This window comes from Rasamsonia emersonii (assembly GCF_000968595.1).
Source record: "Rasamsonia emersonii CBS 393.64 chromosome Unknown ctg1118621760006, whole genome shotgun sequence".
NCBI classification, from domain to species: Eukaryota; Fungi; Ascomycota; class Eurotiomycetes; order Eurotiales; family Trichocomaceae; genus Rasamsonia; species Rasamsonia emersonii.
The window spans coordinates 26,298-46,120 of NW_013563281.1; the positions used below are offsets into that span (position 1 = coordinate 26,298).

The 19,823-nt window shown below is 53.0% G+C and overlaps 6 protein-coding genes across 6 annotated transcripts; 4 read left to right on the plus strand and 2 right to left on the minus strand.

The window, feature by feature from the left end:
• Positions 1 to 151: 151 nt before the first annotated feature.
• On the plus strand, positions 152 to 6,521 carry T310_1920 (Cell division control protein Cdc25; the record flags this gene model as incomplete). Its single annotated transcript, XM_013475197.1, has 7 exons — positions 152 to 340; positions 382 to 537; positions 1,214 to 1,534; positions 1,590 to 4,844; positions 4,907 to 5,123; positions 5,191 to 5,458; positions 6,071 to 6,521. 7 exons carry the CDS (start codon positions 152 to 154, stop codon positions 6,519 to 6,521), a joined length of 4,857 nt encoding a protein of 1,618 aa, XP_013330651.1.
• Positions 6,522 to 7,490: 969 nt separating this feature from the next.
• Positions 7,491 to 8,577, minus strand: T310_1921 (COP9 signalosome subunit CsnE; the record flags this gene model as incomplete). Its single annotated transcript, XM_013475198.1, has 2 exons — positions 7,491 to 8,485; positions 8,553 to 8,577. 2 exons carry the CDS (start codon positions 8,575 to 8,577, stop codon positions 7,491 to 7,493), a joined length of 1,020 nt encoding a protein of 339 aa, XP_013330652.1.
• Positions 8,578 to 9,259: 682 nt separating this feature from the next.
• Positions 9,260 to 11,733, plus strand: T310_1922 (Microtubule associated protein (Ase1); the record flags this gene model as incomplete). The annotated part of the gene is made up of 4 exons (XM_013475199.1): positions 9,260 to 9,376; positions 9,442 to 9,494; positions 9,550 to 9,764; positions 9,818 to 11,733. 4 exons carry the CDS (start codon positions 9,260 to 9,262, stop codon positions 11,731 to 11,733), a joined length of 2,301 nt encoding a protein of 766 aa, XP_013330653.1.
• Positions 11,734 to 12,681: 948 nt separating this feature from the next.
• T310_1923 (Glutamate--tRNA ligase) lies at positions 12,682 to 14,858 on the minus strand (the record flags this gene model as incomplete). The annotated part of the gene is made up of 6 exons (XM_013475200.1): positions 12,682 to 13,336; positions 13,406 to 13,572; positions 13,627 to 13,884; positions 13,943 to 14,362; positions 14,418 to 14,455; positions 14,507 to 14,858. The coding sequence occupies 6 exons, from the start codon at positions 14,856 to 14,858 to the stop codon at positions 12,682 to 12,684; spliced, it is 1,890 nt and encodes a 629-aa protein (XP_013330654.1).
• A 494-nt stretch (positions 14,859 to 15,352) lies between these two features.
• On the plus strand, positions 15,353 to 16,770 carry T310_1924 (DnaJ domain protein (Mas5); the record flags this gene model as incomplete). Its single annotated transcript, XM_013475201.1, has 4 exons — positions 15,353 to 15,424; positions 15,487 to 15,928; positions 15,983 to 16,160; positions 16,212 to 16,770. The coding sequence occupies 4 exons, from the start codon at positions 15,353 to 15,355 to the stop codon at positions 16,768 to 16,770; spliced, it is 1,251 nt and encodes a 416-aa protein (XP_013330655.1).
• Positions 16,771 to 17,894: 1,124 nt separating this feature from the next.
• T310_1925 (uncharacterized protein) lies at positions 17,895 to 18,449 on the plus strand (the record flags this gene model as incomplete). Its single annotated transcript, XM_013475202.1, has 1 exon — positions 17,895 to 18,449. The coding sequence occupies one exon, from the start codon at positions 17,895 to 17,897 to the stop codon at positions 18,447 to 18,449; it is 555 nt and encodes a 184-aa protein (XP_013330656.1).
• Positions 18,450 to 19,823: the final 1,374 nt, after the last annotated feature.

A 19,823-nucleotide genomic window follows, 5' to 3' on the forward strand; every position in this document is an offset into this window, starting at 1 on the left:
CTGATGCCCTGCACCCAGACCAGCAGCCCGTCTGAGATGCAATGATGGCGATGTGATGAACGAGTGGCGCATCGGACGTCCTGTGTCCCTGGCTCAAGTCTGGTGGTTATTCGCGAATGTTCCTTTCCCCTTAGCCTATCTCCAATTCTCCATGGCCTGCGCAGGTACGCCTGAGGGACAGTCGAGCAGCCGGGAGCCTGAGCGCAGGCCAGCCAGTGCTGGTCGCGGGAGACTGTGCGGTGCCGTGGTGGTGGCCGGCTGCGAATCAGCAGGCGGCTACAGCCGCGATCTCTCCACCCCACGGCACGGCCGCACCGCCGAGTGGCCCTGCAGGCGTCTTGTGTGATGAGGAACCACGGCCGTCGCCTCTTGGCCGGCCAGCTACCAATGCGATCCCGGTGGGCGAGGACGCCGCCGAGTGGCTGCGCTGGCGGCCAGCGAGGCCCGGTGGACGGTGGGAGCTCGGAAGACGAATGGGCCGGGCATGGCATGGCGGGGTGCGCCAGACCGGGGACCTCCCTGGGCCTGTCCGATACGGTACGTTACAGTACAGTACGACCAGAATACCTCGGTAGCGCCGTGTTGTCGCAGTAAATGCCACGAAATGGTACGGTAGCAGCAGTACTAGAACCGGTCTTGCGATAACAGCCTGTATTTCGGGAAGGCGTTAGCTGCCAGTAATGGCCCGACCGCCCATGGACCGCTGGCCCAGACACTTGACTGCCATCGCTGGCTCTTCGTTTCAGGCCCCAACGGCGCCAGTTTCCTTCGAATCATTGAGGACAGAGCCAGAGGACGTCGTTCGACGAGCAGGTTCGCGGTAGTGTGGAGGTTAGCACGATTCAGCAATGTGCATCGCGATCATCCCAATTTCTGCAAACTGCCATGTAGTCGTCTTAGGGCATCGTGCTGTACTCCGTCCGACTGTAGTTCCACCAACGCTCCCAAGGTCGCAATGCTTAGGTAGGCTAGTTCGCGCAGTGTCTGCTCGGGGCACCGCCGCAACAAGACTCCGGACTCGTTCAGCGTCTGAGACAGTCTCCAGCTGCCTCGACGCTGCGGAGGCAGAACGAAGTTAGGAACAGGCCCCTCATCTACGCATTCCGCTGCGAAGCATCAATCGACATCCACCGTTCTGAGTGGTCCAGGGGAGACGCCTGTCTGGTCGTGTCTGGACGTCTCGCGGGCCGCTAAACTTTTCAGCGTCCGATAGCCTTATCCGGCCTCCACCTCCACTCCTGTGCCGTCCCCATCCACTCACTGTCTCGCCCGCCGTCGTCCACCAACCTCCCTACTGCTGAGCCCAGGCCCTGCTTCTCTCTCATACCTACTCCGTACTCCGTGCTCCGTACTTCTCTTCGGTCCCTTCTCTGCTGCGTCAAGGACAGCCGTTCTTCCACCGTATTTTCGTCGTGCGCTCGCTCTTTTGAACGTCTTCTGCCATCTCGAGCCCCGAGCAGGTCGCCCCTCACTCGTCCCTGGTCCCTCCTTCCCGATTTCGGCAACTGCCCTCTGCTCCTTCCTCGCCTGGCTTGTATGCGTCTGCCACCCGCCTTCCTCGTGTCGAGTCATGAGACTTCGCGTCTGAGTCCGCCCAACGAGCCCTGCGAGAACGAGGACTTCGTTCAGGACTTCTGGGATCCGTCCCAACCCCGTGCCAGGCCATGTACCAACCTGGAGCCGCTGAGCCGGTGACCTTCAATTCTTCGTCTGGCTTCGGCACCAAAACCTCCACGTTTGCTACCACTTTCCACTACTCCGAGGAGCAACCGGGAATGACCACGTCTCCCGCCAGGACCGGCGGTCGCCAGCGCAGTCAATCGGTGCAGAGGAGAGACGACGCTGATCTGGACCCGTCGTCTCCCAGGCGCCAGAAGTCGCCCATGAAATTGACCGAATCGCCGCCGGCACTGTATGTGCGGGCGTTGTACGACTACAATGCAGATGATCATACGAGCCTCAGTTTCAGACAGGGTGATGTGATCCAAGTCCTGAACCAGCTCGAGACGGGCTGGTGGGACGGCGTGATCGGGAACGTCCGGGGCTGGTTTCCCAGCAATTACTGTGCAATCATCACTAATCCAGAGGAGATCGAGGAGCTCTCCCGCCGTCCGACCACTGACGGCGGTGAGACCAGCGCCGCCGAGTCGGGCGTGGAGGATGACTATGACGACGAACATGACGATGACGAAGTCGATTCCGATGGCAACCCTCGCGACTCCAATCCGATCCTGCCGATCGAAGGTGCCCGGTCTAGTGAGCCCGAGGAGGCCGCTTTCTGGATCCCTCAGGCGACTCCGGATGGTCGATTGTTCTACTTCAACACCTTGACGGGTACCAGCACCACGGAGCTGCCGTTAGAGAACCCGTTGTTGGCAAACGAATCCGGTCCTCGCGATCGGAACAACTTCCACGTGCCCGATCAGACTCGCCCGCCGCCAGAGATGATGGCCCGCGGTGTTGAACGCGATGAGGACGAGTACGACGGATCGGGATCCGAAGGGGAGGGAGAGTCGTTGATGCTGGCTTCCCACGACTCCATGTCTCGCAGACGACCGTCCTTGTCGGATGGGGTGTCGCCTGCCACCTCGATGGACTCTCTTAACCCGTCTCCGGTGACCAAACCCCAGAGTGATGGAAAGCCCTTGTCGCAACCTACCAAAGCCACTCCTCAAACGTCGAATGGGTCCTCCGCGGCGGCTGGCACGTCGACTGCCTCGAGGCCGTCCGTCTCGACATCCATCCCTCGACACTTCGTCGACGACGGCATTTCGCGCCCCGTCACTTGGTCGGACCTTGTCCAAAACATGCGCCAGGCCGTGGACGCCTACCGACAGGCCCTGCTGAACGGCGACCGCTGTGAATATGTGAGGAGAGCGGAGGACATATCCGACCATCTCCGCATGCTCCTGGCGGCTGGCTCCGACACAACAGATAACCATTCGGGAAATCCGTCTATCATCTCCACCAATCGAGCCTTGTATCCCCACTTCCGAGACATGATGTCCAAGTTCTCCAAGTTGGTTCTGTCATCCCATATTGCCGCGGCGGACTGGGCGGGTCCGGAGTCCGTGACCAAATGTCTCCAGGAAGCGGAGGGCGTGCTGCAGGGTGTACATGGCTACGTGGAAGTGGCGAGGCAGCAGCGCGGAGAAGAGATCAGGCGGATCGTTCCCGGATTCGTGCTCGACAGCACAACTGGCGGCAACTGGCAGAACAATGGCATGAGACTGAATGAGTCCACTGCGACGTCCTTCCTGGACCCGGACGGGCAGGACTCCAATCAAGAGCCGTCCGTCACCCTGGACGGGGCTGTGCTGGATCAGATCGACTCGATGAGGAAATCCATTGTTGGGAGCATTCGCAGATTGGAGGAGTGCTTGATCCTGAAACAAAAGGTGATCACCGCGGCTGACCACGAGCGGCTGGGGGAGTCCATTTGTGCGGCCGCTCTCACTGTCATCGAGCGCTATCGACCCTGGATCGCGACGGTGGAGTCGATTAACCTGGCCTCTCTGGGGACCAGCTTTCAGAATCCCCAACTGGTGGACTTCAGCATGCAGAAGCAAAGGGTTTATGAGACTATCGCCGATCTCGTTCTCAGCTGCCAGAGCGTCTCCGCTCCCTTGGGCGACGAATGGGCCGAGCTGCGGGGAGATTCTCTCGAGGACCGCTTGAACAGTGTGCGAAGCATCGCCAGGCAACTGGATAACTACGTCTCTCAGATCGGGTTTTCGCTTTCGCTCCTTCAGGAGCAAGTTCCTGACAAACCCGTTCATCCGGCGGGCGATAGCCTCTTTGATGACGAGGATGACGATCTCGATCCGTTCAAGAGTCATCGTGGGGATGCTTCGAGACGGCGAGCGACCGAATCAATGGTCTTGTCCTCCTCATATGGTCTTGGAATTGATGATGAAAATGAAAAGGTCCGACGAAATATGGAGAAGGCTCAGCGTTTCTTTGGCCAGGCCCCTCCCGCGAAGATAACGAGAGAGCCAGTGAGGGAGCCAGTCTCGATGCCCGAAGAGACTCCTTGGTTCTTGAAATTCGACCATGAAGGCGAGGTCTTCTATGACACCAAGTCTGATGTGCCGACCCTGAAATGCGGTACATTGTCGGGCTTGGTGGAGCAATTGACCCGTCATGACAAACTCGATGCGTCTTTCAACAATACCTTCCTTCTCACCTATCGCTCTTTCACCACCGCCAACGAGCTTTTCGACTTGCTCGTCCAGCGATTCTGCATCCAACCTCCACCCGGCCTGACCCCGGATGAACTGCAGATGTGGATCGACCGGAAGCAGAAGCCTATCCGATTTCGGGTGGTGAACATTTTGAAGAGCTGGTTCGAAAACTTCTGGATGGAACCGAATGACGAGGAGAACATGGCGCTTCTGCGACGCGTCTATGACTTTACGAAGGATTCCATTGCGACCACGAAAACCCCCGGCTCCCCGCAGCTGTTGACCATCATCGAACAGCGTTTGCGAGGTCAGGACCTGGGGGTCAAGCGGCTGGTTCCCACGCAGGTTTCTTCTGCACCGCCGCCGATCCTGCCGAAAAACATGAAGAAGCTGAGGTTCCTGGACATCGATGCGACCGAATTCGCGCGGCAGTTGACCATCATCGAATCGCGTCTCTACTCCAAGATCCGGCCAACAGAATGCTTGAACAAAACTTGGCAGAAGAAGGTGGCTCCGGGCGAGGCCGAACCGGCTGCCAATGTCAAGGCTTTGATTTTGCATTCCAACCAACTAACCAACTGGGTTGCGGAGATGATTCTTACGCAGAACGATGTTAAGAAGCGTGTTGTTGTTATCAAGCACTTTGTCAATGTGGCAGATGTATGGGATTTTTTGATTCTTTTTTTTTTGAGTCTCGTTCTCCAAGCTAACTATTTGTCTAGAAATGCCGCGCTATGAACAACTACTCTACTCTGACGTCTATCATCTCTGCCCTTGGCACGGCACCCATTCATCGGCTCAGTCGGACATGGGCTCAAGTCAGTGGACGGACGTCGGCTATCCTGGAGCAGATGCGCAAGCTCATGGCAAGCACAAAGAACTTTGGCGAGTATCGGGAGACGCTCCATCAAGCCAATCCTCCGTGCATCCCGTTCTTCGGTACGGATCCAGCAGATCAGATCCTCTTGTCCATAGCTTTCTAACCATCCTTTCTTTTTTTCTGTAGGTGTCTATCTAACCGACCTAACTTTCATCGAAGACGGCATCCCCTCCAACACCCCGTCCGACCTGATTAACTTTAACAAGCGCGCCAAAACCGCCGAAGTCATTCGCGACATTCAGCAATACCAGAGTGTCCCATACCAGCTGCAGCCGGTTCCGGAGCTGCAGGATTACATTCTGAGCAGTTTGCATGCCGCCGGCGACGTGCACGACATGTACGATCGGAGTCTGGAGGTCGAACCGAGGGAGCGAGAGGATGAAAAGATCGCAAGGTATGACAGAAGCAATAGAGAAAATCCTCCGTCCTTGGCTGTTGCATCATTGGTGGCATCATTGCGGTGATCATGTATAGCCCTGTGGAGACTTGCACCGTCTCCCCTTCTTTTTTTTTATTCCCCCTCCTACTTTCCTTCCCCCCCCCCCCCCCCCCCTTCCGTTTTTTTTTTACGGGGTCACGATGGATATGACCGCATTACGACGTTGCACGATACTTTCTGGATGTTATGTCACTGGATACCTGTACCACCGGGCATTTCCTGTTTGGGGCAAGGACATGTTGGGAGCGAAAGAGTAGCTGCAGATACTGGCCGAGCCATGTGCTTCACCTGTCGCCTTATCGTCTGCGATACGACGACGATGGGATAGGAGAGTCGCTGCGACCGGTTGCGGGCGTTCCCACAGGTCCCAGACTTTGATAATCCTTCCATTCTTATCTCCCCCACTTTCCCTTCATTTATACTCATCTTTTTCATATTATTCGCTGCCGACCACGAGACGGACGCTAACCTTTTGTCCATACCGTAGACTCCTCTCCGAATCAGGCTTCCTGTAAAGCGGTTGCTCGGGCCTGGCGATGGCGTTATTTCCTGCCGCTGTCATTTTAGTTGTTGCGTGCGCGGGACCCGTCACGGGATCCCTGCCAACGTCGCATCTCAGCGCGGGGTTCTCCGATGCCGCTTATCAAGTTATCATCATGCCTGCCAGGAGTCACGCGCGCTGATCGTCTTTCGAGACCCGCCATATGCATGGAAAAATCATCAAATGAACCCTCAGCTTCCAGTGCAGCAGGCCGAGTCTCGCTGGCCGCGAGTTCAGCGGCCAGCTGGAGGCTGGCATTGGCCCGTGGCCGTGGTTCCCGCGCATCGCCAACCGACCACTGAGATGCGGCTGCCCCGACCTTGCCCGGCACGCGCCAGCGCCGCTGTCCTTGGTGCATGTGACCGCCGCTGCAGACCGCAGGTAGCCGGACTGTCTTGCCAATCTGCTGCTGGTCTCTCCATTGTCTGCGAATCGTCTGCAGGAGATCTCTTGATTGACGACACACTGGTCGCTTGATGGATGCATGCATGTCAAAGAGTATACGCCAGGGGGGCCTCGCAACATGCAACCTTGATTTGGTAGGGGCCTCTTCGCTTGATGACCACGACCTCGCAATCCAGGAAACAATCTTTATTGTCGATACTATGAACCTGCTTGATGAAGTCAGGGGAGGCAATATCCCTTCCCTGGCTGCCGGCACTGGAGTGCCTGCCACAGTTGTTGAAGGCCTCTCCGACTTTGGTGCATCTCGAACCTTACAAAAGACAAGAGTACTTTTGTGGCTCTAGGTGCCGCTTTTGATTATTTTATATATACCCTCCTTCTTGACCAGCTCATCTTGCCTCACATATCTTTGTTCAGCTATATTCGCTTTCAAAGACATTCCAGTCATTTCCTTTTCGCGTTATTTACTTAACGTGGACTTGTCTGTCACTTACTCTTCGTATGTCACACTTCCACTTCGACCCCAGACGGTTCCTTTTCTTCTGTACTTTTGTTTCCTAGTATATACGGTTGGCGCCGGCCAGGGTTTGGTTACCAAAAGGATAATGACCTGTCACGACTTGATATCTGATTCCACTTTCAAGTTTCTGTCATTCCTGTCCTGTCTCCCGCTTACGTCATGGAATGTTTCTCGTTTCTCCGTTCAGTTGTAAGGGGTTCATTTGGGTCTGTAAGGTTTGCAAGGAAGCACGCGTAAGGACGAAAAACTGAAAAGTACGGAGTATCTTGTCGGAAGCCACGTATTTTGTACTTAGTTCCTTGCCTTTAAGAAGTGTTGGATATTCCGTTTACAAAAAATCTGAATATTGTATCGCTGATTTTTGGTTTGATTTCAATTGGAATCAGCTGCAATAACTAACGAAGCCTCGACATATCTTTTGGACCCGAAACGCCTATTCGCCCCCGAATACACGAAAGAAAAAAAAACAATCGGAATCGAAAAACGTTGTAAAAAAGCAATGTCGCAGATCTCATCAATAATCATGCCTGGGAACGCTGTCCTGCTGAATTCGTGGCAGTTTCCCCCACGCCCTGAAAGAGGCTTTTCTTGATCTCGGCCGCCATGAGACCGCTGACTTCTTCCGCTACGATCCGCTGTCCGTCCCGGACGACTTTGGCTAATTGCTGGTCCTTGTTGGTGGTGAAGCCACCTCGAGAACCGCCGCTCTCGATTCCCCTTGCCGCTCGCTTCACCTTCTGACTCAAATCCATCATCTGCTTGCTTCCATAGTCACGGGTGGTGAACAACGGGCTCTGGCTGAGGGTCACCACCCAGTATTTGTTCCATAGAAGATTGAGGAGCTGCGAGTCAAGTGTGCTCTTGAAATGGGATACCTCGAGAGCGTAGTATTGCGACGCATGAGCACCAAAGTCCTCCACCTTGTTCAGAGGGATGCTCTGGTACTCATCGTCCTCGTGGTCCTCCTTCGGAGGGGTGTAATCCTTGGGGAATGTCCGGAAAGCACCAATCTCGACCTTCCCAGCCGATATCGTGCGCTCAGGATCGATGACCACTGCGACGAAGGGGTCACTCATCTGCTGCATATCTTGCGTCGACACGTCGATGCCCGACAGCCAACATCCGTATCCCGGATGGCTGTGATACCATCCCACTGCATTCTCCATCCTTCCTGCCTCGCGACACGCCTGCAAGTATCCCACCATGTACTCGTTGGCCTCGTCTTGGGCGTTCACCCGAGTCTCCGTGCCTTCGACAGGCAGCCGGAACGCGTCAGTGACCACAAAGGTCTCCGGAGCGATGTAGCCCTGCATCAGACCCATGACTTCGATGGATCCTCCAGACCGCGCATGCATGACCATCTTGAGGAGAGCGACTGCAGAGATCCGGACTGACTTGAAGTAATGGGGGTCCTTGGCCCACGGTCGGGCGGCTACGAGGGCCTTGTGGGCCTCTTCGTCGTATCGGTAGAGCGCATCTCGTTGTGGATCCACAAGCTGGATGGTATTCTCGATTTCTAGGCGCGATCACTGTCAGTGAGACTGATCGATCCTAGGATTTTTCTGATGTAGGGGAGGACTGACCCCAGGACTGCTGGGCAGCCTGCATGATGACTGTAGTTCTATCGGAGCTCCGCACGAGCTGCCCCTCGAGATGAAGAGAAGTTACGGCAAGGAGAGACAGCAAATATATCTATCTTGAATGGAAATGAGGCGAACACAGAGCCAGCTCTGGGCAGGAGCAGTTCAGCGATGGAATTGGCAGGGTATCAGATACGGACTGCTCGTATTAATTCACTATTAGAGCTTTCGCGGGGCTCGTCCGTCGTCACTGACATGTTGCAGACTGGGGGCTCCGAAGGCGGTGTCGAGAAGGCCGGCAGAACGCAAGGCGGTGAGGCCCGTTGCCCGGACAACGCGCGACAGCCGCCTGCGGGCGATCGCCAACAATCGCTTCGTTTCCCGCTTGGCACAAGTGTCGTGTGTACATAATAGTCGACATTCTTACATCTCGACTTTTCCATGCTCAGGCAGGCAGTCGATCGCCTCTCCCACTGACCACACTCTTTTTTTTTTGGTGCAAGTCTCATTCCATTGTGGAGTGCATCGCGCCCTCCAGATGGAATTGGATTGCCGTCGCTGAAACCTGCACTGCGCTCGAAACACCCCTTCGTTAGCCCGCTCGTTTTGACCGCCAACACGGTGACACGCTGCTGTTTGCAGCCCCAGACCGCACGGTGACTCATTGTGACGGCTGTTTGAAAGATCGGCATCCAGCGCACACTTTCGCCATGGGAGTCGACACAAGCTACCTGACCACTCAGGTCAACTCGATCGTCAGCCAGCTACATAGCATTTTCGACGACATCGGGGTCCCTAGTCATGAACGGGAATCGAGAGAGGCAGAGGTACGCGTTTCTATTTCCGAGCGCATATAACGGTGGCTGAAGACAGCACTAACCATGTCTTCCAGCTCTTTGCGGCTCTGTCGGAGACGCTGAACAACCACCTGCGGCTTGTCAGCAAGTGAGTGTGACGCCTGGAAACTGATGTCGCAAGTTTGCTAAATTCTTGTCTGCAGTGAAAAGAACGAAATGGTGGAAGAAGCACAGCGTCTCATCAAAACAATAAAGCAGATGGAGGCATCGCTAGACGATGAGAAGGCAAACGGGCAGTATGAGCTCGATGACGAGGATTTACAAGTTACCTACCCCTTGAACCGCTGCCTCAGCTTTTTAAAGGAGAAGCACGCGGCCATCAGCAAGTTGCATCGCGAGCGCTTTGAGCAGGTCAAGAGTCAGTGCAACCAGTGTCTATTCTGGGCCTTTATCCAGTCTAACGTGTCGCAGAGCTCGTCGAAGCCTTGGAGTCCTATTCATCTCACCTGGAGCCTTCCTTTGTGAAGATTGATCTTCCTCCCACTGCGCCGGGGTCATCTGTTCCTCCAAGCTTTGATCTTTCTCCATCCTATGTTACCGCGCTGGACAACGAGTTTACGAGGGTTTATGAAGAATACCATCGACGTTTGTCTATTGTGAAAACGACGTGCGAGGAAATCATCAAGCTGTGGGCCGAACTCGGAACGCCGCAGGTACAAACTGATCCCTCCATTATGAAATATTACCGAGACGCACCCGAGCAGCTCGGTCTCCACGAATCAGATTTGTCGAATCTGAGGGCGAAGCGCGACAAGCTGTTGGACGAGAAGAAGAGTCGTGAGCGGAAGCTGAAAGAGCTAAGAACGGCTGTGGAAAACTTGTGGGACCGCCTTGGAGTCGATGAACGCGACCAGAAAGCCTTCCTTGCGGCGAATCGCGGTTGTGGTTTGAGGACGATCAACGAATTTGAGGAGGAACTCGCCAGGTTGAATGAACTGAAGAGGCAGAATCTGCATCTCTTTGTTGAGGATGCTCGATGCCGGCTACAGGAGCTGTGGGATAGTCTCTACTACTCCGAGGAGGAAATGCTAGATTTCACCCCGGCGTTCTCAGATGTCTACAGTGATGCTCTGCTAGAAGCACATGAAGCAGAGATTGCTCGGTTAGAGGCTCTTCGGGAGCAGCGTGCTCCGATCCTTGAACTTGTCGACAAACACAAGGCTCTCATTCAGGACCGTGATGCTCTTGTGGCCTCAAGCCAAGACGCTTCTCGCCTGATGTCTCGTGGTAACAAGGGAGAAAAGCGTGACCCAGGTAAACTACTAAGGGAGGAAAAGATGAGGAAGAGGATTGCGAAAGAGTTGCCCAAGGTCGAAGCTGAGCTACGGAAGGCCCTGGAGAAATATGAAGAGGAATATGGAAGGCCATTCCTGGTCCATGGCGAGAGATATCTCGACGAACTCACCCCTGTGGTGTCGAAGCCTCCGCCACGCTCAAAGACACCGTCCGGACTACCTCCCAGCTCCAAGCAAAGTACCAGCAAGCAGCCTCCTTCGACAGCACGAGGCGGGAACAATGGAACAAGAGGCCCGCCTCCTCCTCGCTCGGCTACCAAGACTCCTACAGGAACAGGACCCATCAGGCGCAACGCGGCACAGAATCCTGCCGTCTCAGCGGCTGCAGCGAAATCACCTTCCAAGATTCCCGCTCGTGTGCCGTTAGGAAATATGCCTCATGGGAGTAACTCACCCGACCGTCGATTGGCACAAAATTCCTATTCCTCAAGTACCATTCGCGGCAAGGTGCCGCCCCGTGCTCCACCGCCCAAGATGCGTGATTTGGTAGCAGATCAAAACGAGGAGCCGCCTCGTTGCGGCAGTGTCATGTCCACCCGAAGTGTGCGACCTGTTAGTCTGGAAGACCCGTATGACGACCGTAACCAGCGGTCCTACATGAGCAGCTCCGTCATGTCTCGCAGGGCGGACAATGTCTCTCACTCGTCGTCTCAGTCTTTCCATTCGTCAACGTCGAAAGAGCGGGCCTATCCTCCAGAGAACCCATATTTGCAACATCAGCCGCCACCACGTCCGCCGATGAGACAGGTCTCCAACTCATCCACAGTGCAGACTGTTACGTCGGGTTCGGAGAATTGGGAGACGTATGACGATACTTCGGAGCCCGAGGCGGATGCAAGTGACGTCTACTATGCCAAACTCCGAGCGGCGCACGGCAAGCGATTTGCTCCTGATGAGCCCAATCCTGCGGGGAAGAAAATGAAGGGTATCCGGAGCGTTCCATCAGACGAGAGAATTGGCGAACAGAATGGTCAATTGGTGAGAGTTGACGGAAGGGATGGTGGATGGTCCGATGATATGGAGCCGTACTGAGGAATTGCCTTGCAGTCGAGTTCTCCGGAGAAACGGGCGGCATCAGTTCTATCATCTTCCCAACAATCTCTCCAGAACAACCATCCAGATGGGATCAGGTGTTCTGACCCAGCCAGCTACATTAATGATCACGATGATCAATTGTTGGGCATCATCTTTCATTCTAAAAATTCTGTGTTTTGTGCGCTTCGTTGGTTTGATTCCCGCGTTCTGGCATTGGCGTTTTTTGGTCTGCGTTTTTTAATACTCTCGGGATAGTTAGCTGATCCGTGTTTTTTTTCCCCCTCCTCCTCTTCTTGCTAATAATGCTTGCTATGCTGGTGGCGGTAAAAAATGGGCTTTTCAAGCGCTGGCGTGATATGAAATGAACCAGTTGGCCGGTTTTTTTTTTGCTCAGCATTGAGTGTTTGTGTATGTATGTATGTATGTGTGCATGTGTGTATTTTTTTTGTTTCCTCTTTTCGGGGTTTTCGTCTTTTATTATTGAGGATAACGATGATATCTCTTTTCTTGTGCCTTTTTTTCTTTTTTGCTATCACTGTTAATAATGTACGTACGATACGTATTATTCCTAAGTTTGCTCGCTGTTCTCGGTTGTTCTGGATTTTTTTTTTGCTTAGAACAAACGAGTAATTGTTAGTAGTATTCAATAATCCTTTGGTTTGGTTGGACACGAGAAAATCATTTCTTGACGGCGTAGTAAGCGTAGTAGATGCAATTCTTAAATTATGCTGGGGCCGGTGCACATACAACTTGCCGGGTACAGTACATTTCGCAAAAGTAAAGAACGCATATATTTAAATTGTATCTATCATATGATAATATTGTACAGTACAAATACAAGAATAAGAAATACAGTTTTTTCTCTCCTCCCTTCCCTTACATACATAATAGGCGGAGGGAGCAGTTCGACTGAATGCTGGAATTCCAGCCCTATACTATACTATATCATTTATTATTCTTCGGGGCGAGGGAGCCCATCCACGAGTGATCTGCGTCGTTCGCCCCCTTGGATCCTCCTGCTTTCCCCCCATTCAGGCTGAATGCAAGAGGGGTTTTGACGCTGCTGCTATGCTGCGACTCGGCAGACATCGTCAGTTTGCGTGCCTCTTCGAGTCTTCGCACTGACTCGGCGCGGCCCAGGATTTCCATCGTCTCTGGTATTCCCGGTCCGGGAGCCCCTGCGGACAGGGCCCAGCGGAGGTAGTGGTAGAGTTCCTTCTTGAAGGCTTTGTCCTTGGCGATTCTGGCCGCCTCATCGTCACTGACATCGGCCGGAGACACCGAGTCGGCGACGGCTCCGGCACCGTCGTAGGACGAAATGTTGAAGCGGTGCGTCTCTGCATTCCAGTGGCTCTCGGGGACGAGTGAGAGAGCCGCTGCTGCTGTGTGCAGCGCTGAGAGCGGCACTACTGGACTTGAGCTCCCTGAGGATGCGTTCTTGCCAGATGCAGCGGGTTCGTAGGGCGGACGCTGCAGAGACGTCGTGAAGAAGGTCTGGTTGCGAGTCAAGAACTCTTCGGGTTTCGTGTACGATTTGGCGTCTGCTCGCAGCAGAGGGGTGATATAGCTGGCGAGAGTCCGACCCTGCAGGACGGAGTCTCTGATAGATAGATATGTGAGCATGTGATTCATTACTTCGCCATTCTGGCGGTATGTTGGGTGTACTCACAATTGCTCTTTCGACCACATCTTCTCTGCAGCCTCGCAAGTTCTGTTCACCATTTGTTCAAACTCGGCGCCGCCTTGGGCCGCAAAGCGCTGCGCGTGCGCCTTCTGAAGGAACCACAGCTTTTCAAAGGCAACAATCGTATTGCCTTTTGTAATCTTGAGATCGAACTACACGATAGTTAGGACGAGGCTTCTCAATCAACATTTCAATAGGCAGCTTACGATGTCTTTCAATTCTTCTAGACTGAAAACATCTGACTTCTGGGTATGCGACCAACCCAACAAGGCTGCAAAGTTTACCAATGCTGCGGGCATGATGCCTTCCACGTCTCTGAAAAACGATATATCGATATCGGCATTGCGCTTACTCAACTTTTGTCCGTTCTTGTCGACCAGCAGCGGTACGTGGCCGAATTGCGGAGGAGTCCAGCCGAAGGCGTTATACAAGGCGACGTGCATTGGCGTCGAAGCCATCCATTCCTGTGAGTCGCAGTCAGCATAGCTGCAGCCATCTAGTCCGAAGTAGTAGATCGCGCACAGTGCCCCGGATCACATGAGTGATCTTCATAGTGTGGTCATCCACAACATTCGCAAGGTGGTAGGTTGGATGGCCGTCAGACTTCAGCAGAATCGGATCTTCATAGACTCGATCGATAAAATCCAGGTGTTTCTTCCCACCATTTCGATTCTGCCCAGTCTTCCCATACACCAGGTCGTCGAACAGCGGATATCCGTCTGCCTTTAACCGAACAACATACGGTTCACCTTTTGCGGCCCTCTCCTCTGACTCTTCTTGGGTGATATCGAAGCACTTTCGGTCGTATCCAATGGGCAGTCCCGCCTGGTTGCGATGTCTTGCTAGAGCGTCCAGACGCTCTGCACTACAGAAGCAGCGGTATGCATGGCCGGTTGAGATCAATTGTTCAGCGTGAGACCGGTAAAGGGCGGTTCTTTCGGACTTGACCACAGGTTAGTTGTTTGAACGACCGAAAAGAACTCCCTCTCCGACGTACCTGTCTATACGGGCCATAAGGGCCACCCACATTAGGGCCTTCAAACGATTAGTTCCTCAAACATAAATTCCACCCAGCAAAGTTCTCACCCTCATCCCATTGTAGCCCAGCCCACTGGAGATCCTCGTACAAGCGCTCTTCTGCGCCCGGGATCGTTCTTTTCTGGTCTGTATCTTCAATGCGCAGCAAAAACTGCCCTCCGGTTCGTTTGGCCAGCAGATAATTGAACAGCGCCGTCCTCAGCGAGCCGAGATGAAGATAACCGGTGGGCGAGGGGGCAAAACGCGTCCGGGCAGGTCCATCAGGCAGGCCACCTTTGCCCTTCTTGCCGGTGCGGAGGACCCGCGGAGAAGAATTGTTCGACGCGACGGAGTGATTGGCTCTGCATTGGACGCAGATCCACGACAGACGGCGAAACAGGCGGTAACGGGGGCGCGTCATCTTGACAAACAAGTCAGAGCCATCGAGACAATGGCTTTTGTCCTGCTTAAGACAGGTTGATTTGGACGATTGAACAATGGACAAGCAGATAGAATAACATCTCTGCGCGGGAGCTCCACTGCGAGTTGTCGATCATAAGTTAGCGCCGCTGAAATTTCCCGCCCGGCAGAAATCTAATCAAGGCCTCCTGCAAAACACATTCGGTCCCCAAACACGGTTTTTTTTTTGCAGATCGCTGCTGTTGTTTTGTTCGGTAGATGATTCTCCATCGGGTTTTGAATTCTTCTTTACAGTCCCATAAGCTTGCAAGTTTTCTAGTGCAGGATTCTGCACTCCCAAGACGCCGATAAGTACGCCCAAGATCTTATCCACCGTATAACAGCGCTCTGATAGCTAACACTTCTTCTATCTCCTAGTGTCGAACGCAGCCCATATTGACCTATACGGTATGAAAAGTGAATGAAATATATTTCGGCAGGATGCGAAACTGAACAATGTTTATTGCAGAGGTCCTGGGAATCGAACGCAACGCGACCAAGGAAGAGATCCGTAAGGCTTACCGAAAGGTATTGACAAAGATCATTTATTGTCAGGTCTATCTCACAGTTACTTATGTCACACGCAACAGGCAGCTCTAGCAAACCATCCGGATAAGGTGCCAGAGGCGGAGCGAGAAGCTGCGGAGGCCAGATTTAAAACCGTGCAACAAGCCTATGACATCCTATACGATGAGGAGAAACGGCAGGTGTACGACACACATGGCATGGCCGCGTTTGACGGGTCGGGCAACCCTGGCATGGGCGGCGCTCCTGATCTAGATGACATATTGTCGCAGATGTTTGGGATGGGCGGCCCTGGCGGTATGCCAGGCTACGGCTATGGACCTCGCTCCAACAAGCCCAGGAAGAGTCCCAACGAAGAGCAGAAGTATGAAGTCAGTCTTGAGGATCTCTACAAGGGGCGGACGGTCAAGTTTGCCAGCACGAAGAACGTGATCTGCAGTCTGTGCAAGGGCAAAGGTGGCAAGGAGAAAGCTACGGCTAAGGAATGCTCCGCCTGTGGGGGACATGGTAAGAGTATCTCGACCTGTCACAGGTACAGCTGTGGCTGATTGGTCTGGCTAGGATACAAGGAGGTCTTGACTCGGGTTGGACCACTTTTGACTCAGTCAACAGTCGCCTGCACCGTTTGTCAAGGGCAGGGTAGCTTTTTCAGTCCGAAGGACAAGTGCAAGAAGTGCAAGGGAGCGAAGGTGACGGAAGAGAAGAAGATGCTGGAGATCTATATTCCCCGGGGAGCCCAGTAAGTGTTAAATATGAATCCTGGTTGGATCGAGATGCTGACTCATTCCAGGGAAGGGGATAAGATCACGTTGGAAGGCGAAGCTGATCAAGTGCCGGGCCAGGAGCCAGGCGATATCATCTTTCATATCGTCGAGGCTCCGCATCCCGTTTTCCGCCGGGCTGGCGCTGATCTCACCGCGTCTATAGAGATCACTTTGGCCGAGGCTCTCGCAGGCTTCTCCCGGGTGGTCCTGAAGCATCTCGACGGCCGGGGGATCGAGCTTACCCATCCGAAAAAGAAAGGAGACGTCCTCCGTCCAGGCCAGGTGCTCAAGGTCCCCGGAGAAGGGATGCCCCTCAAACGGAGCGACGCGCGGGGCGATCTGTACCTGGCGGTCGATGTGAAATTCCCTGACGACAAGTGGACACCTAGTCCGGCTGTGCTGGAGAAGCTGAAGGAGATCCTCCCGAAACCGGGTCCTCCGATCGAGGCAGATACGGTTGACGAAGTGGACTACGACCCCAACGCGGATATCGAAGATTTTGGAGCTGGCGATCCTCGGGGCGGCTCTGGATGGGTAGACGAGGACGAAGAAGACGGGGAACATGCGCAGTGCGCAGCCCAGTGATCAATCAGTCCATAACCAATATCGTTTCTTCATTCTTTCCCCCTTTTCTCCGTAGTAGATACAACTCTTCTCTCTACTGACTCAGCCTGACTGACACATTGACGTTCACATTCATTTTCCACTCCTTCTATCTTTCCAGTGGGTCATTATTAATGGCATGGATTGGAGTTGGGATTATTGAATGAACGAATGGATGAATACCTCTGTTTTTTCCTCCTTCTCATCAATTGAAGATACTACCCATTGCTTGTCACCATACTTAACCTGACCTGCCTGGGGCTTCTAACCACGCGTCTAGACAAGAATGTCTTTTTTTCCCCACCCCCTTTTCTTTTCCTCCCTCGTCATAATGAACGTGATTTTTGTGGATGGGATGTGATGTCATGCAATGCACTGCAATGCGGTGCCATGCTATTGACGAGAAAGATACCTAGGTACCTGCTAGTGTTGTTGATGAGCCAATGAATTGATTTAGTTAGTTTGCTCCGTACGTAGACTTCGCAGAAACATCGTTGTTGCTTATTATTATTGCCTTTCTGTTTCGTATATATTCTAGGAAACGGCATAGATATAGTATTTTGACCTCTACTTCCTGCTCCTCTGCTCCTCTTCTCTACACTATGATGGATACCTGGCACTGCCCGCTGCTTCGTGACCTTGTGCTGCCTCGACTGGCGTCGATGTCGATTGGCCACAAATCCAGCTTGGATAAAACCATACGCTTCGTCTGCCATCTTCACTTCTTTTTACCTTTCACTTCTTTCTCGTCTCTTCACTTCTTTTACTTTTATTATGATTAAGGTCGTACTCGCCTTCCTGATTTGGAAGCACTTATTTACTGTTTTTCCATTTATCACAAGTCTGCTTTCCTAACTGGGAAATTGTCATTTACCCTGTTGGCTCCTTCCTGGTCTGCGTCACTACTACTGCCTCGACGCGTCTGCCTACTTCTTCTCCTCCCAACCACCATTTCTCTGTACTCATCCTCATTACCTCTCTGAGAATCACCTCTTCTAAAGTACGTTGTCGTGAAATTTCCCTACAGTGAACAAAGGAGTCTTTATAAGCAGTGAGTGACAACAGAGTACTTCGACCGAATGCTAGCAATTGTTAGGACTGAAGCCATGCCCCGTGAGAACGCCGCCATAGCCATGAGCATTCTTGACAACTACAATATATCCCACAGCCATCGATACGAATTCCAGAATACAGCGCAGTTAAAGAACTTTTTAGAGAGATCTTACCGTGCGTTTGAGAAAGGCACCAGCCCTCAGTTTGTCGGCGTGGGGAGCATCGGCGTCGACAGCATCCAGTGGATAGATAAGAATCGGCGAGAATTGCCTCCGATGCGACTGCTCTACGATGAAATACAAAAATGCCTCGTCATCAAGTTCGCGAGCAAACCACACAATGTGGCTTTTGCGGAATTCCGTGCCATGTTCGAAGATGCATACAGAGCCAAAGGGGTTTCGCGGTATGATATAGTTTGCATGGGTCCGTCTCGGTATCGAGGTTCCAATGGACGGCACAAGGAAGCCGATGAAAGCTTCAAACCTGTGACTAGAAGCTTGGACGATAAACCAAGTTTCGTAATCGAAGTTGGGCTTTCTGAGTCGTTGAACCAACTTCGAAGTGATGCGTTCCACTGGTTGACGAAAACCAACGGTCAGAAAAATTAGTCATATTGATCCATATCAGGCTCGCTCAGAAAGTCCTGGAGATTGAACGCTGGGAACTTCGACCCGATCCGTTCGTGAGGTAAGCGACTCCTGGAAATGCTAGCAGGCCCGATAAAGTCCAGGCGTTGAAACTTTCGATGTCGACTGGGACTCCCCAAGTAACTTCTATTGTCGGCAATTCCACATCCCTCAACCTTCCGTGGAACCTGATATTCGACACCGCTCCAGTAAATCCTGCCACTCCTCTGATCGGCGAGTTTATCATCCCTCCCCAAGACTTACAAGCATTCGTCCGGCAGTATTTCAGGATATGTCGCTGAGTTTCTTCGGGTTAGCCGCCGATCAGCAATGAGGCATTGGTGTAGGTGGACTCGCGTACCGCAATGACTTCGTGTCGATTCCTTGAAGGTTGATACTACTGAGTCTTGAAGGGGAGCCAATAGCGGTTCAACTGTCATGTGCATCCTGCACAGACTACTACTCATACTCCTGTATCTTGCTCTCCCGCAGCTCTAGTTTCTGCCAATACAGAGATCATCCTGATGTTGATATTGCTCTGCTTTTCCTTTGCTTTGACCATAGTTAGCACCAGCAGGGGCATAACATCAATGCATGCTTCTTCAGAGCTTTTGGGCAAACAGCAAAGCCTTAGCGAAGCCTATAACAAATCCTATAACAAAGCCTGTAATGAAGACTACTCCGGAGTCTACCTACTAGGTAGGTAGTGAAGACTGTAGGGAAACCAAAAGCAATGGTCACTACGGAACTTCCCACACCACAGGCGGTGAGCACAGCGGACCAATCAGCGCACGAATAAATGCAAGTTGAGATAACAAGCGCGGGGTCCCCTCCCCCACATACCTAAGTAGGTCATGGGAGTCAAAGCTCGGATATTTATCCAACGGTGAATATACCTTTAGTAATAGCTCTGATTTCTGATCGAGGTCGGAGAAAGTCCGGCAGCCTCACTCCGCTCACCGAGGTTATGATCGTATTGTTGGTTCGCGTCACCGGAGTGTTCGCCGGGCACAGCGCCGCCGCCGCCGTCATGGTAAGAAGCATGATACAGACTTGAGGCTTTGAGCACCCATTCACTAATATCCTTTCGGGCAAGCTCCAGAACCCTTTCCAACAAGGCGGTGTTGCTAACCATTGAGATGGCGCCATGGAACCAGGCATCGTATTGCCCCAATCTACATATCTGACTCATATGCGGAGTCTTTGTTACTGTCTTAAATCCCCCCCATGCGGCATCCCGCGTTTTGCGGTGGATACCGCACGGGGGGCAATTATATATAATACCTATTAATTAATCCTTCGTTCTCTGTTGGTGTCTCTCTCTCATCCGCGTCTCTGCCACTGCGAAAATACCTG